We start from the raw sequence: 16,393 nt of genomic DNA on the forward strand, positions 1-16,393 counted from the left end.
ATCTAAATACGATCTAAACTAACGAGTTAGAAAAAAATTCACCCCCCTCACAGTTGTCAGGCACTCGGAAGCTATCGAAAAATACAATAAAAGTCCATGGGACCAACCTGTAAAAACATGAATTTATGCTGTGAAAACGGACATTTTAACATGGGGGCTATGGACATTTGCTCCCTTTTGGGACCTGCCTCTAGCGGATTTTCGATGTATTGCAGTTTTTCGCACTTCCGGGTAGGCTTCATTTTTCAGATCAGAATGTTGCCGCTTGCTCTGGAACAGGCTAGCAAGTGCACGTCAGTGCGTCATTACGTCAGTGAAAATGAAAAACAGAGCGTTGCTATGGCCTAAAGTCTAGTGTGACCGCACCGTTACTGAGCGCAGCGTTCAGGATGTGAGGTTAGGCTTTTAGAGCCACATGGATGGAGAGATGTTCAGATTTCACTTGGCTGAAAACCACAGTCACACTACAGAACATCACGTACACTATCCGTCAAGTGCCTAGACACACTTTACTAAACGTGTTTCTCAAAAAGAAACTCCTTTCAAATGCTTTTATTGGCTTGGCGTGTTGCTTATTCAAGTTTCAGTTTATGTCAGACTCAAGCTCTTCATTGATATTATGGTTGGGCGATACGGCCAAAAAAATTCATCACGATAATTATCACGATAAATGTCAAATCTTTATTTCTTTCAAGTTTAAAGGCAGATTTTTGCTCCTAAGTGAAAGTTGTAGAAACCAGAGCGTTAATTATGGTTTTAAACTACTCTTTATTGTCAGAACATATCATGACAAACACTTGCCAAACTGGTGAACATTTCACAAATCTGAGGTAGAACATTCAAACATTTGTCATTTTTCCTTCACAAAATAAATATCTTTATTGGAAAATTAATTTCTTAGTTTCTGCATGTGCTAATGGGGGATTATTGTTTCAAGTCTTGAAACAGGTTTATGTTGCCTGACTTTGATGGAACGTATCTTCAGCACAGTTTGCAGTGCAGGCTGCAATATTAATATTACATGTTTTGTCTTGAAACGCATATTTGGCAGTGAGTTGACAGTAGTATTAGCTTGAGTTAGGATGCAGATTTAATATGTTAAATTTATGTTCATTAACAAAAACAGTAACATCTGTTAAAAAAAAATGTAATGACCTCATTTTTATTAGGTAAAATGTAATATTCTGACTGTTTTGAGTTTTATTAAAATTAACCATTGGTCATCCAGTATCATGCATTTAGATCATGATAACCACAGATGAAACCAGACATAGCCTACAGCACCTCACTTATCATGGCAAAATGTAACTTTATGGTTTCTATGGTTTTTGTATGAAAAACAGTAGCCTAAATACATTTTTAAATACTGTAATTATATTCCCTTAGTCCTTTAATACATTGTCTACATTAATAATATAATAGAATTCAATATGTATATCCCACAATTTCATGGTGCAGTTAATATTACTAGGCTAACGTTACAGTAAATCCATGGTAAATGATGGGAATTTGTAGACGGAAAAGCCTTCTGACTGTATCTTGCACACCGTGTTTCTCCTGTTTGTCAGCGCTGTTTCATCACCTTTAAACTGGTTTAAATCACGGAGACATTGTGTTCTTCGCTGGATTCAAGCGCTTCTCACTGGATCTCGTGACCGAGACCGATCAGAGTAAACGCATCTGCTCTAGTGAGCTCGCGCTGCGCTGCCGTTTGGACTTCGAGCCGAGCGGATTAATGATCCGTGTGGCGCGCGGCTCAAATGAGTTTCGTTTGGCTTTTGGTGCATAAACATTATCGAACTCTTGATATCGTTTTATCGAGATTTTTTTTTATCGCGATAATTATTGTTAGCGTTTTATCGCCCAGCCCTACAAGACACAAAAAGTGCAAAACCTCATATTTATGTAAGCCAGTTACAGGGCTGCCTACTTTTGAGTTTAGCTTGGAGTGAGATTTTTTTTTAGGGGGGGGGGGTATGTAATTGTGATTGTCAAAACATTTGGTAACTAAATAGAATTTTATGAAGTTTAGTGACAACATGTTACAATGTTTACATTGTACAATGACTGGTAGGATACAGTTTTTATTATTGCTTGACAAAAATTTCAAGATTTCAATTCCATTCTTGTGATTTCATTCCGATTTTGATTCAATATTGACTAATTTGGATACATGTTTATTTTAAATTTTATTTAAAAAAATAATCTCACCTAATGCTGTAAACATAGAGGGCCCAATCTGCTGGTATTATTAAAGGTTAAAAATAACAAATTAAAATAAATATAATGCAGTTTTTGTTATAATAACAATTATTTAATGACATAAGTTAAAATATAATAAATATGTAATATAGTGCTCAGCAAAATCTCCTCTCTAGCTATTTTTTCTATTCAGTTAACATGCTATGGTCATTAAATGGCTTTCCTGAGGTAAATGTAACGTTATGTGACATAATTGTTCTCCTGCTGTTGTACTGACCTCTTTCCGTGGTTGAAAAACACTAATTGGTCGATATTATGTATACTTTCGGTAAGTTGTACTGCATCTTTAAATAAAAAAGTAACAGATGATCGGTTCACGTGCACTTGAACTGAGGCGCTCAGCGATCTGTCACGTCACATTTACAAGCGCCAAACTTATTTTTGTCTGAATTTCGTAATAAAATTGACGAAATCTAAGAGCTGAGAATTAGTTTAATATTAAAAGTAGGTTACCTCAATGCGTGAGAGTTGGCAGCCCTGCAGTTAGATAACATCATCTTGATGACAAATTAGCAGAAATTGCAACAGCAAATGTACAATGTCACAGAAAAATGGATTTAGAAGAGCAATGTAAAATTTGCATATTTACAAACTGAATCTAAAAATCAATGGAAAATGAAGCTACATGAATTCAGTTTGTTACAAAAAATAAAAATTAAGTAACAGAAGTGAAATGTGCTTACTGAATGAATTTTAGCAGTCCCTAAAGTCTACTTATCTTCTGTATGAAATTTTAAATGTGGGGGGAAAAAACAGAAATAACTTCTTAAAAAAATTGTCAGAATGATTTACAAAAGGTTCAGGCTGTAAATGCATGTTTGCCCACTATTTCAAGTAGAGTAGGCTACATCTGTATCCAGAGCTGAACTACTATATTAATAATAAATCCACACACCCCCATTCAGATCTGAACAGATATATGGCACATGCACACACACACACGTTTATTGATTTAGTGTGACAATATATTGTCTTAATACCTGTTAAAGACATCTTCACTCAAGCCTGAAAGCGAACAGAGCATGTTCAACTAGCCAAGAGAGATCACAGAGAAGATTCAGATAAAAATGGATGAGATAAAGCAAAATGGTAAGTTTATCCCATGTATTTTATCTGTGCTATCTAAAATTTAGATCATGCCATTAACAATTATTCCATGAAGAATAGATTGTTATCAGTTTCTGTTAGTCTCTCCTTTACGCACTCAATTTAATAATAATAAAAAACTTTTTCTACCTAAAACTACCACTATATGTGCATTTCTGTTGTCTTCAATAACAAATGTACATTATCAGACAAATAAAACTTAGCTATACTTTGTACAAAATACTATTGTATACTATAATGTATTTGAAAGTATACTTTCAATACATTGTTACAATGATCATTTCCAGCACACAGTTAAAATATATTTTTAATAAAGTGCAAATAAATACACTTTTAAAAAATAAACTGAATTTTCACTTCAAGTATATTTTTCTAAAATATATTTTTAGAAAATACACTAAAGAACAATTATTTTAAAGTGTGTTAAAGGTGTATTGTGAAAATAGGTAAAAGCATGATGCTAATATACTTTTAATATATTTAAACTTGTTAGTATATTTGCAATGTACCATTGAACAAGAGAATATATTTCAAATACAATAAAGTATACTTTTTTCACTAGGGATGGCATTTAACAAGTTGTATATTGAGCCACATAACTACATTTTAAAAAGAGGCTTGAATGATATAATTAACTCAGGTTTTAAACATTAAAAATTTGTTGATAAATTAAATTAGTAATATGGATTATTTTATGCTGCCTTTAAATCTATACCTAAACATTTCTATACCTAAACAGTATAGCAGGCAAAATTTAGTTTTTTCAATTAATTTAACATGCATAAGACAAGTTTAAATGTGTACATTTACAGTGTGTATAAATTACAGGCAGTTTAACATTAATGAAACTTCTACAGTCCTTTACTAGTAGCATCGGCTGCTTTTTAAATGAAACCCTCCTCTGTCATAATTCAATCACTTTACCTTTCCATATCATAAAACCAGGTCATATAGACATAGCTGTCCTAGATGATTATGTCCAGGTGAGAGCAGGTGGTTCACTTCATATGAAGAGGAAGTTGTAACTTTTCAAATTTCCTTTTACAGTTTCAGGTGACTGTATGAAGAGGAGTCATTTGGACTTCAAATGATGTAACCAAAAAAAAAAAAAAAAAGCCTAATATGTGAGATTACCAAGCCATGATGCTTTAAACCTCTTTTTTTTAAAACAAGTAGTGTTATAACTGTAAAGCTATTGTCCCTCTCGCCAAAAGAAGATTCCTCATTTGGTTCTGGACCACAAGAGGCAGGTTTTGATTGATACAATCGAGGGCGACCCAAGCCGAAAGTGATCATGGATCTCCATAACACAACATACACATCTATTCAAGCCAACTGCACGGTGGACACCAGCTACCGTTTCACCTACTACAAGATCTCCTACAGCGTAATCTTCATATTCGGTGTAGTCAGCAATGCCACAGCGCTACGACGTTTCTGCCGCATGCCTCGAACGTTCACCAGCACCGCCGTCTACATGGCCAACCTGGCTGCTGCGGACATCTTCTTTGTGATCTCCCTACCACTGCGCATCTATTATTACCACAACAAAGCCACTACCTCCAACCTCACCAGCGACTGGTCTCCAGGAGGTGCTTTCTGTCAGATGACCTTCACGTTGAAGTACATCAGTCTATATGGAGGAATATTCTTCCTGGTTTGTATTGGAGTAGACCGCTACTTTGCTGTGGTTAACCCTCTACTTCAGCACCTGAGGAAGGTTCGTACTGCCCGCATGATCAGCGCCGGGATCTGGTGCCTGGTCCTAGCCCTCAGCCTCGCCCTACCATTCCTGCATTCGGCGGCATCCCGACGGCACAAGTCGTGCCTTATGGATCCTTCTTCCAAACGCCACCGTACTATTATTTTGGCTGCTCTCAGCCTGGTGCAAATGGCCTACTTGCTGCCCGCACTGCTCCTGCTGTTCAGCTACTGCAGCATACTCCGTGTCCTCCGCAGGCTGCCTCACCGCAGGAAGATCCGGCACCGACGCACACTCACCGTCATCTACTGGGTCCTGGTGGTCTTTTTCCTTTGCTTCACCCCTTACCACCTCAATCTACTGGGTTACACTCTCACACAGGTGGGCCTTGTGCACAGCTGTGGACTTGCTCAAGTCACTAAAGCTCTCCATCCCGTAGTGCTCTCGCTGGCCAGCACCAATTGCTGCTTAAACCCCCTCATTTACTACTTTTCCAGCAGCCTGGTGCACAAAGAGCCAACCGGCAGTAGAGGAAGTGCTAGTCAATGAGGTGTTTGCTCAGCAACGTAACTAGTTGCTAAAATAAGCTGAATGCTTGCTAAACAGATGATTCAGTGACTGAATGGATGAAACAATCAACATGAATGGCAGCAGACAGTTACTCACCGCTCTCCACGCAAGGCTCTCCATGATAACATGTTCGCACTGCTCCAGGTGTTTCATCATGTCGTGCTTCAAGGTGGGCTCGGCTTTGATGAAGCTCTCTATCACCTTGTAGAAGTCAAAAGCAGGCAGCTGGAAGACGTCCAAGATCCAGGGGAAGCACAGATCAGTTTCAATGGAATCGCTGGCCCCTGAGCTGCAGCCAAAACCTCCATTCTTTAAGGAGTTCCCTGGAAAAAGAAACAACATGTGTGGTTAACGTATTCAAGCTAATTCGGTCTCAAATGCAATTTACCAACAGAAACTAAAAGGGTGACTATGGGTAACACTATGAGTTTAAGAAAAAAGAAGTATGCCAAAAAATACTAACCAACATAAGTTGCCATAACAACTTCCAGGGCACATGCAAGCAAGGAGGTATGAAATGCTGCATTGTTGAGAAGTTTACTAAAAAAGGAAGTAACATGATTAATTGTCAGTGTACATTTCATAGATTTATGACCATAATGATCTGATAAATGACAGTTAATGATCTGAGAAGATGCTCAATGTTTTTACCTGAAATTCTGTACTGATAATCTCTTCTCCTCCTAAAAATAAAACACACGTGGCCATAATATATATATTTTTTAATGAAAATCACGTAAATGAAAGCATGTAAAATGTATTTTAGGTTTCTATAAGGCTTACCGATTTGAGCATTGACTCCATGACTTTGTAGTAGAGCTGGGCACCAAGATTAAAACGCTGAAAACACACACAGAAAACTTTGTCCCTTTGTTGTACATAACCTACACTACAGAGCAAATGTTTGGGGTCTGTACGATTTTTTTAGTTTTTGAAAAATCTTGTATGCTCACCAAGGCAGCATTTATTTGTTCAAAAATAGAGAAAGAACTGTAATATTATTATAAATGATTATTACAATTTAAAGATTTTTTTTTTTATCAACAACAATGTTGCAAATGGTTGTGCTGCTTAATTATTTTTGTGGAAACCATGATTGCTGAACAGAAGTATTAAAAAAATCTTACTGACCCCAAACAGTAGTGAATTTCTGAAAGTTGAAATAAATATAGCACTATAGCACTTGTCTAATCAATTACTGTTATATAGGGAGTCATTTATGGATTCACAAACATTGAAATTATACTTTTACCGCTAACCAATATCGGCAGCATTCGCTCTAAAGCTGCAATCTAGAATTGTACATGCTTCAAATGAATCAGGTATACGATGAATAGGAAATTAAAAAGGCCTGATATTATCAGACAAATCTGCAGCCTTATCAGAATGATTGCAATAAATGTAAAAAAGATAAATAAATTTGCTGGCAGTACCTTTCTCCCCAGTCCCTCACAGTGCTGGCCCACAGCCTGTGCAAACCTCTGGATGAAGACCTGGCCCAGCTCCTCAACCCTCTTTCTGATCTCTTCTGATGGGTCAACAGTGCAGTTCTGACAAACACATTCCAAATAAAGCATATGACATCTTACTTTGTTTCTGTGTAATGTAAGTCCAGACATTCTGTCTAGGAAATAGAATTTTTTTTTTTTTTTTAAAGGAAATACCTTGTAATAGACTAGGAGATTGCTTGAGGGCTGGTCACTAGCTGAGGTGAGATCAACCCTGAGCTGCTGTATGGAGTTCATTGCTGCCCTGGAGAAACAAAACTGGGGAACATGAGTGAAAAGTGCAAGCAAGACCGGACAAGCTTCCATTATGGTAAAATAATTTTCATCTGCACTTCAACAAACTTAGTCTGAAGAGGTATTTTTGCTACAACAAAGCAATTACTGGTATGCATTCTTAAAATCTCCCCAGACAAACATCCATTAGTGTGTAGAGTTTCCAGTAATATAGAAAAACCCAGGAGAAGTTCAGTGCCCGATTGCATAAAGCACCTTAAGGGTAATTTTGCCTTAAGAACACCCTTAGGTTTTAAACTTAAGGATGTTGCAAAAAATAACCCTTAAGTTTAATCTCTTAAACGATAAGTGTTGTATAAAGCCCCTTCACTTTCATTTTCCTAAGCATAACATAAGGTTTGGAAAAATACACCTTAAGTGTTACACTGAGCGAGCAGGTTCAATCCAAGTCTTCTAACGAGACGTGATCGGCCGCTTTATATGATAAACAAATAAACAAATTTAATTTTGCTGTTTTTTCACATATAAACACACAAAGCACATTTTATATGGTTAACAGAAGCTGAAACGTATGTGCGTCACATGCAAGAACAAACCTCATTGGTTCGTGTGCTTGCGCATTACGTTTAAGCTTCCGAAACAGCCTGAATCATAAGGATTACTTTTATGTCTTTCAATAAATGGACACAAATGAATAGCGAATATTAAAAATATCTTCATTTGTTTCTAAAAATGAATGAAAGTCTTATGGGTTGAGACCGACATGAGGGTGAGTATGATGACAGAATTTTCAATTTTGAGTAAACTATCAATTTGAGTTTCTGTCTCATCTTGTCCTTCTCTTTCATATTTGTTTTTTGTTTTGTTTGTTTTTCCTTATCCATGCTATGCTGTTTTCTGTGAAACTTACCGCTATCTGTATTAACAAATAACGTGTCCATGGCAGCAATAGAATTTTATAACGGAAAAACCTGGGTCGCTGTCGTAAAACACTTAACGGTTTCCCTTACCTAAGAGAACCGTTTAAGGGATTATATGCAACACCCTTAAAGGGTTAGTTATGGTAAACTTATGGTTGAGCCACTGTAGTCACGTGGACCATTTTAAACATTGTCTTTTCTAACTTTCTGGGCCGGCAAGTTTCAATTACATAGAAGCCTATGGAGGAGAGAGCCAGCTCTCAGATTTAATCAAAAATATCTTAATTTGTGTTCCGAGGATGAACGAAAGTCTTACAGGGTTGGAACAACATGAGGGTAACATAATTACTGACAGAATTTTCATTTTCGGGTGAACTAACCCTTTAAGTCAGGGTTCACCAATCTCGGTCCTGGAGGGCCGCTGTCCTGCAGAGTTTAGCTCCAACCCCAATTAAACACACCTGAACCAGCTAATCAAGGTCTCACTAGTAGGCATACTAGAAACTTTCAAACAGGTGTGTTGGAGCTGGTTGGAGCTAAACTCTGCAGGACAGCGGCCCTCCAGGACCGAGATTGGTGAACCCTGCTTTAAGTCATTAATAGCTGAGGGGAAAATCACACCTTAAGTCTCATACTTGAGGGAAAAACTTAAGGTGCTTTATGCAAACGGGAACAGAGCTTTAGGGCCCACGTGAAAACACCAAAACCAGATCTCAGAGGGAATCCCATCATGTGATGTTAGGCATAAGCTTAGAGCATTATAAAACTGCTGGGTGCACATAATACCATACAAATGACTGTGACCCAAACTTCTAGTTAGAAAATTCCCAAGCTTTTCTTCAAGAAAGGTTTGGGATCTTTCAGAAATCGTTCTAATATGCTGATTTGGTGCTCAAAAAACATTTCTAATTATAAGATTTTTTGCTAAATAGAAAGTTCTGAAGAACAGCATTTATTTGAAATATAAATCTTTAGTAACAATTTCTTAAATTTGGCTCTTTCATGTTTTAGGTACTGAAGGAGCACAGTCGCACCTGATTGGGGTCTGTGGAACTGGAATTACAACATCCTCGCCTGGAAAATTCTTTCTTGGAGTCACTTCCACCTTTGATCTATGAGAAATATTGACATAAAAAAAACATATGTAGCTGTCTGCAAAAATGTCTAACAACATGATTTTAATTTAATGAAACTCACACTTCTATTTTGTTGGGGGAAAGAGTTTCATCATCAACTAAGAACAACCTGGCATCAAAGTCCTTGTTTTTGTGGTACAGCTCTTCATATTGCTTGGAAAGTGTTTCCATCTATAATAAAAAGCAAACAGATGGCCGCAAGGATTACTTTAATTCAAAATTGTATTGCATGTCCTTCTTATAGCTGTTACTTTATTGCTAATAATCAGAACTGAACCTGCAATTACATTCCTAATTATCACTATGCAAACAAAGAGTCCATAAAACAGTGTAAATAGTCCCAACATATAACAAGCTTTGAAATACAATACAGGCAAGTTGAAATTCATAGTCCAAGGTGGGAAGCACCCGATGGGGATTTGATTAGTCATTTAAACACTCTGTATAGCTCTCAAAAGCAGAAGCAGCTTTTTTTAACCATTTTTCATGGGGTATTACTCACAGGAGGAAGCCCTTGGAGTCCAGACAGACCCACAGAGTCCAGGAACGCACAGAAAGTGGTCTGGTACACGTTTTTCACCTGCAGACAATAATGTGACATCTGGTTAGAAGAAAGAAAAAGCTTCACCATGCATATGATGAGCTACTTTTCACATATGGTCAAGTTTGCAATGCAAAAGGTTTTTAAATACAGACTCATCATGTTGTGTTTCTGAGATATAAACTTAGTTGCAGTGTTGGGGACACATTAATAATCAGATTTAAAAAAAATAAAATAAATTTAAGTACTAACATTTACGACAAAATATCTGAGTTGCTTTTTCAAATAAATATGCCCAACCCAGCCCAAATGAGAAAAAGTTATGCAAAAGTTATGTAATGCATTATTTTCCCATATATTAACGAAATTAGTTACTTTTTAGGGAGTAACGCAATTTTTGTAGTGCATTACTTTTAAAACTAACTTTCCCCAACAAGCTGAATTTGAAAGCTTGCAATGGCTGATGGGACTGTGTCTAAATGAGAGCCAACCTCATCCACACTGCAATCGCCCTCCATGCACAGTGTCTCCAGCAACTGCATGTCCATCTCTAGAGGACGGGGTTTGGTTTTGCCCTGATTACGCCGGGATGCCCTGGTCGGAGGACTCAAGGTGGATGAACTAACCGCTGACTCTGGAATTAAAATATGAGAATAAGATAATTTTGCCAAAAACGGGTGGTTGGCCTCAAAATCCATGTAATTCCAAGAAGATTTCAGGCATCACAGATTTAAATTGACCACATTCATATAGCAAAAACAAAACTAAAAAGATTCTGTTATTGTACTAAATGCTGCAACAAACAACAGGAAAACATGGAGAACAATGGTTATTTGTATATGCCAAAGTCTGTGGGGGAAAAGGGTTGTTTGCTGGTTTCTCATGAAGTTCTTTAGTGAGTCATTCATAACATTTTCTCTCATTAACCTAAAATGACATTTAAAGCATTTGTCCTTACTGCCTCTGAGCAGGGGAATGCAAGGAGAACTCACTGTAGGGTGATTGAAGGAGAGAAGGAGTGAAACGCTTGGTGAAGAACTCCAGAACACACAGCAGCAACTGGAAGGCTATCACAAGGTCATCCTCCATCTGCAGAAATTTTCCTTTACAGGGAACATGACACAAAAACAAGTGACAATGTGGGCATGTGGATACGCTGTCCATGAGTCATGGCGCATATAATCCATAGAGAAGATAGGGGAAAACTTCACTCACTATAAACAAGGCTCATTTTATAAAATGGACAAAAACACCAGATGTGACAAACATTTTTCTGTGCAATTTTTCCTTTATGACTCACCCTTGGCCAAGAGGAACATGGTCCAACTGCTTTCCGAAAGCTCTTTTCTCCTTGAAGGAAACAGGCATGGGACAGTGAGATCACTGATGTTTAATGAAACAACGATAAATATTATTTTGGAATTACAGCTGGGCAAACAGCTCAGACTGAAACAGGATTTCGACTCACTTTTCTTTGTCAGGCTCTGCGAAGATTTTTTCAAAAGTCCTGGAAGAAAATTTGTGCTTTGTTAGTCTCAGCATACTTATACCTGTACGAAAAACATCTCAAAAGGGAATTAGACATAATGCACTAAAGGTGCACTAAAATGGTGAAAAAGTATTACTAAAAATAATATCAAATATTATTAGTAATTATTTTAAAATCCGCTTTCAACATAAAGAGAGAGAGAAAAAAATAAAGACCAAACATGTTTAACATCCAATAAAGTGAACTGAAGGCAGAACAAATGAAAGCACTTAAAAAATAACAACATTAATAATACTAATAATACAACATTAAAATTGCTAATTTAGAAAAATAATATTTTTTCAGCTCTGTGTACCTAGATTTTCCTGGTTTTGACCATGAATTTTCATTTTGGTGTATCATTAGCACTTACTGCACATTAAATAATATACACAACCAAAAACCAAACCCAAATATGATGTTAACCAGTTTATCAACTGTTGTGAAGACTTTGATGCAGTGAGGAGGCTACACAAATAACCACAGTGTCTGTGGGCATGGGGCATTCGACACACAAAAACAAAGCACCACCCCTGCAGCTTAACCACGGACTTATATAAGACCATATTATATTTAGACTTTCTGTTGTTAACCACCAGTGAGTTATTCAGTAACTGCAAAAAAAAAAACCCAGACTGAACTGAGGCCAGCTGGCCCTGAAAGAAAGGCAGATAATTCACGGAAGAGATCTTTCCCACACCCAGACGGCTGCTGCCACCTTCAGGTTTAGAAATGACATGTCCGAATGGTTCAAAGGTTTTTGCCATTCAAATAGACAAAATAACGAATCAAGACTTAATACAGATCATGCAACATAAAAGCTTGAGATATTACTGAAGACAAAACAAAAAACATTTTAACGGAGTAATGCACAACAGGTTTCATCTCAGGAGTGACGTGAGATGAGTCACGCATTCTTTAAATGAGATGCAGATCTAAATAAAGTGACATGCTGAGGGAAGGGCGAGCACACCCAGAGGCATGCCCAAACATCACCCGGTAGTAGCGGTTCAGCGTAAAACGTATATCTTCTTTCATTCTGTATACATTCAGGATAAAATAATTCACTTGTACTTTTAAACTTTCTATGCATCAAAGAACCCTGAAAAATGTATTATATTATATTAAGCAGCACAATGGTTTTCAACATTGCTAAACTAATAAGAAATTATAATGATGCTGAAAATTCAGCTTTGCCACCAGAGGAAAACATTTTAAGATTTATTCAAATTGAAAACAGCTACTATAAATTGTACTAATCTTTCATAATGTGATATTTTACTGTATTTTACAGCCTTGGTGAGCATAAAATACCTTTCACCCCAAGTTAACCTCAGTAGATCTTGGAACTGAACTGAGGAACTGTGATCAGTTTGATCACAATGCTGTTAAATTAATCATATGTTCATCATACATCACTACTGCAAATTCAAAACAAAACTGTACAACACTTACTTCACAAATCTTTGGTAGAGGACAAAGGTCACATCATATTTCTTCTCCAGTCGTGTCACAGCAGTGTTCACTTTAGGGCTTATTGTGTCCACATTTACATCCATCTTCCTCACAAGGCTGATGAACTGCTTCACACTGCAAAGGAACGGCATATTCATGTGATCAGCTAAAGACAATAAAGAAGGAATACCTGACCCACAACAGCCACCCCGTCCCCATATCAACCATAAAGCGCTTATTATTATAAAAAATAATAATATTGTACTGTAAAATGATAATATAATACATTACGTTATAAAAAAATAATTAACAATTGGTATATTTATGGTATTTATGGTATTATGGTATATATAATTGGTATCATGTTATTATTACCATTATTATTTTATTTAAATTTCATTTTACAGAACAACAGTACTATTACAATACTAACATTTATGGTTACCTACTTGTCTTAATTTGTATAATTCTCACAACGGTTGCGATTTGATGATCGCACTAAGCCATATCACATTCTCACAACCATGCATTGTCAAAATTCATAAAAGAAGAGTTACCGGGCAACAGGCAAGTAACATCGATTCATTGCCGCCGATTTTTACTTGCCTTTGACTCTTTCAACCCTGGCTAACATGCTACGGGTGTCCCGCAAATGGCACTGCGAGCTTGCGCGGTGTTGTTAGAAGCAATCCGTGCATTAAATAAATGTATTAGAAAACGTAACAGTTTGGAGTTTATTTATTAGTAATTGTTTATGGCCATTTGGTGATTTCAATCATTATACAACCAAAAAAAAAATTCCTCAAATTTACGCAATTCATGTGGGTCATACTTTTAAGGTCGGAAAACAGAAATCTGTATAAATACGAAAAAAAATCCACCCCTGCATATTGCTGCAAGTGTAGAACATACATTATTAACACTTTAAAGGCAAAACCACACTTCGACAGAGCAACTTGCTGATCCTATAGGGGGAGAATCAGGACTTCTCCATGACGTTCATTTGCCATACATACCTCAGTCCGACCACTTTTAGGAATTGTGTGAAGGTGAGGGTGATGCCTTCATGCTCTATGCCAGCAATGAACAGACAAGCTCCCCACTGCTGTCTGTTCGAATACGCCATCTAGCATGGAAGACACAGACATGTTTGTGTATTGCACATGTAAAAAAAAACAATACACTAGAGTGGTAGCGCAGATATCAGAGGAAAACGTACATTTGCCTTTTCCATCGGCCTGATCTCCCTCTCCCAAATTCTCCACGCATGATCACAGACGACATTTGTGGCATGGAGCTCCTCACTGAGAGACACGAATTCAGACTCCTTGTCCTTGTGTCTGGTAAAACAACACAGTTGACAGACATGAGTAAACGCATTGATACACAAGGAGATTTTGACACTATTGTGGGGTGGTCGTTATACTGGCGCTGCTAATAAAACAACATTGCGTAAAGACATAACTAACAAGTTGTCAGCTGTTAGGGTATTCAGCAAAAAAGCGTTACTAGCCAGTGATGTTCACCAGATATAGTGCTAATAGTCTATTATATATTATACTATAATATAATAGACAATAGTATGTGTGCGTATATATGACATGTACACAACTGCTTGAATGAATGGAACGTTTCATTTACACAATTTCTTTTAAAAAATTAAATCAGATTGTGTATCCCAATGGCCAAATAAAGGCAGATACACTGATTACAAATCACCATAGGCTTAACTGTGGCATTTGTAATAATACAATAGTAGGCGCAGTAAAATATTGCTTGCGTCGTAATTACCATGGTATAACAAAGTAACTAAACTATTAAACAATGTTAGCCATAAATATCCGCATTAACATTAAAAAAATTGTAATTTATAACAATGTTACTTAGTTACTATAGTACAAAGAGGTTACATTCTCATAAGAGTATGTCTAGTTTACTGAAGATGGTTGACTAAGTAACTTTTATTCATTCAGGCATCTTTATCAAATACTGTTGGTTGCTGGCTTCCTCTGTCACCATAACCTACAGCTAAAGACGGTCTGTACTAATAATTCGTTATGTTATTTTAGAGCCAGTCGCGCGGTGTGTCCTCACCGTTCAGGGCTCAGCACTGCGTTCTCGCTACTGTCCGGAGATTCGCTCTTCGTGTTCCCTTTGAACTCTTTCTTCTGCGGGGTCCCGCTGCTGCGCTTCTTCGGCGGCATGTCGATGGTCTCGTGATGGAGAGCGCGTTCACTCACAGCACGGTGAGCGATCACGAGCGACGGATTTGGGGTTGTGTTTGTATTGATGTTGTTGTGGTTTGTGGTTGGATGTCGGAGCCTGAGAATACTTGTTTGCGTCCGCAACTCTCCACTATTTCCTCAACTACCCAAAACGCGGGAAAATTGATCGACGCAACGTCCGCCACTGTTGCGTCACGTCCGGTTCTTGCGCATAGTAAACAGTAATGACCTGTAATGACATAAACATATCTTTCTTTCTTTCTTTTTTAAAGATACATTTATCTAGTTTTACAGACAAGGCTTAAGCCTAGTCTCAGACTAAAATGCATGTTTGAGCTGTTTAAGATGAAAGCTACTTGGACTTACTCATCTTAAAATGTCACTGCCATCATTTTAAGGCACGTTAATAAAATCTACTTAAATGTCCTAATTGAACTAAACCACACTCCTGTCTTAATCTAAGCCCTGCCTGTGAAACCTGGCCATTATAAACCATTATATTTCAGCATGAACAACGTTCATTGCAGTAAGATATAAATCATACTGCTTGTAGTAAGATATAAAAATTCTAAAATGCACCTGAAACACTTTCAAATGTTTGTACTGATTGTACTTGCTTTGAGTTACATGCCTAAAATGAATGGTGTTTCATTCAAAGGCACAATAAAAAATGAAATAGATTAACAGCAAGTAACATTTGACTGAACATTGCCTAGTTTTCCAATTGTTTTTTATATAAACATGTCATGAGACCACGAAACACCTTTTTGTTTTACAACAGCCGATGCACATTTTTTAAACAATTATATCACAATATTTTATATATAATTATCAATATTACATCTAATATTATCCATTTATCCATAACTTCTTTTCAGTTAAGAAAACAATAGTGGTCACCATCAGAACATAAGACAAGTCAGTGAGACTTTATGGAATATTGTATTCTTTCTATTAAATTGATCATTAAAGTGATCATTCCTTATAGAAATGTACTGAAATGTAAAGAAAAGTGGACAGTATATCATATTTGAGTTTCTATTTTGTTTATTCTCTCTCATTTTTTTTTTTTTTTTGTCAAATTAAATATTGGTCATATTTTTTGTCCCTTATGAAAAAAAACCCGTTTGACTCACCGTTGACCAAATGACACCGAATGAATGCCAAAAACAGCTTGAATGAACCATTCTATGTATATCCAGTCT

General features: G+C 36.9%; 2 protein-coding genes across 2 annotated transcripts in view; one reads left to right on the plus strand and one right to left on the minus strand.

Moving 5' to 3' along the window:
* The window catches only part of rb1 (retinoblastoma 1), a 34,090-nt gene extending 18,716 nt beyond the window's left edge, over positions 1-15,374 (minus strand). Inside the window, exons 1-17 of the mRNA XM_079847983.1 lie at positions 15,058-15,374; positions 14,183-14,303; positions 13,980-14,089; positions 12,964-13,098; positions 11,449-11,487; positions 11,281-11,330; positions 10,973-11,083; positions 10,472-10,614; positions 9,942-10,019; positions 9,501-9,610; positions 9,338-9,415; positions 7,306-7,393; positions 7,075-7,191; positions 6,425-6,481; positions 6,293-6,324; positions 6,105-6,181; positions 5,738-5,964 (exon numbers count right to left, since the gene is read on the minus strand). Of these exons, the coding sequence (XP_079704109.1) occupies positions 5,738-5,964; positions 6,105-6,181; positions 6,293-6,324; positions 6,425-6,481; positions 7,075-7,191; positions 7,306-7,393; positions 9,338-9,415; positions 9,501-9,610; positions 9,942-10,019; positions 10,472-10,614; positions 10,973-11,083; positions 11,281-11,330; positions 11,449-11,487; positions 12,964-13,098; positions 13,980-14,089; positions 14,183-14,303; positions 15,058-15,167 (1,683 nt within the window). The 5' untranslated portion in view covers positions 15,168-15,374. The remainder of the gene's footprint in view (positions 1-5,737; positions 5,965-6,104; positions 6,182-6,292; positions 6,325-6,424; positions 6,482-7,074; positions 7,192-7,305; positions 7,394-9,337; positions 9,416-9,500; positions 9,611-9,941; positions 10,020-10,471; positions 10,615-10,972; positions 11,084-11,280; positions 11,331-11,448; positions 11,488-12,963; positions 13,099-13,979; positions 14,090-14,182; positions 14,304-15,057) is intronic.
* On the plus strand, positions 4,664-5,636 carry LOC307144744 (lysophosphatidic acid receptor 6; the record flags this gene model as incomplete). The annotated part of the gene is made up of 1 exon (XM_079847305.1): positions 4,664-5,636. The coding sequence occupies one exon, from the start codon at positions 4,664-4,666 to the stop codon at positions 5,618-5,620; it is 957 nt and encodes a 318-aa protein (XP_079703431.1). The 3' UTR covers positions 5,621-5,636.
* Positions 15,375-16,393: the final 1,019 nt, after the last annotated feature.

The sequence above is a fragment of the Squalius cephalus genome (assembly GCF_949319135.1).
Source record: "Squalius cephalus genome assembly, chromosome: 17".
In the NCBI taxonomy this organism is placed as follows: Eukaryota; Metazoa; Chordata; class Actinopteri; order Cypriniformes; family Leuciscidae; genus Squalius; species Squalius cephalus.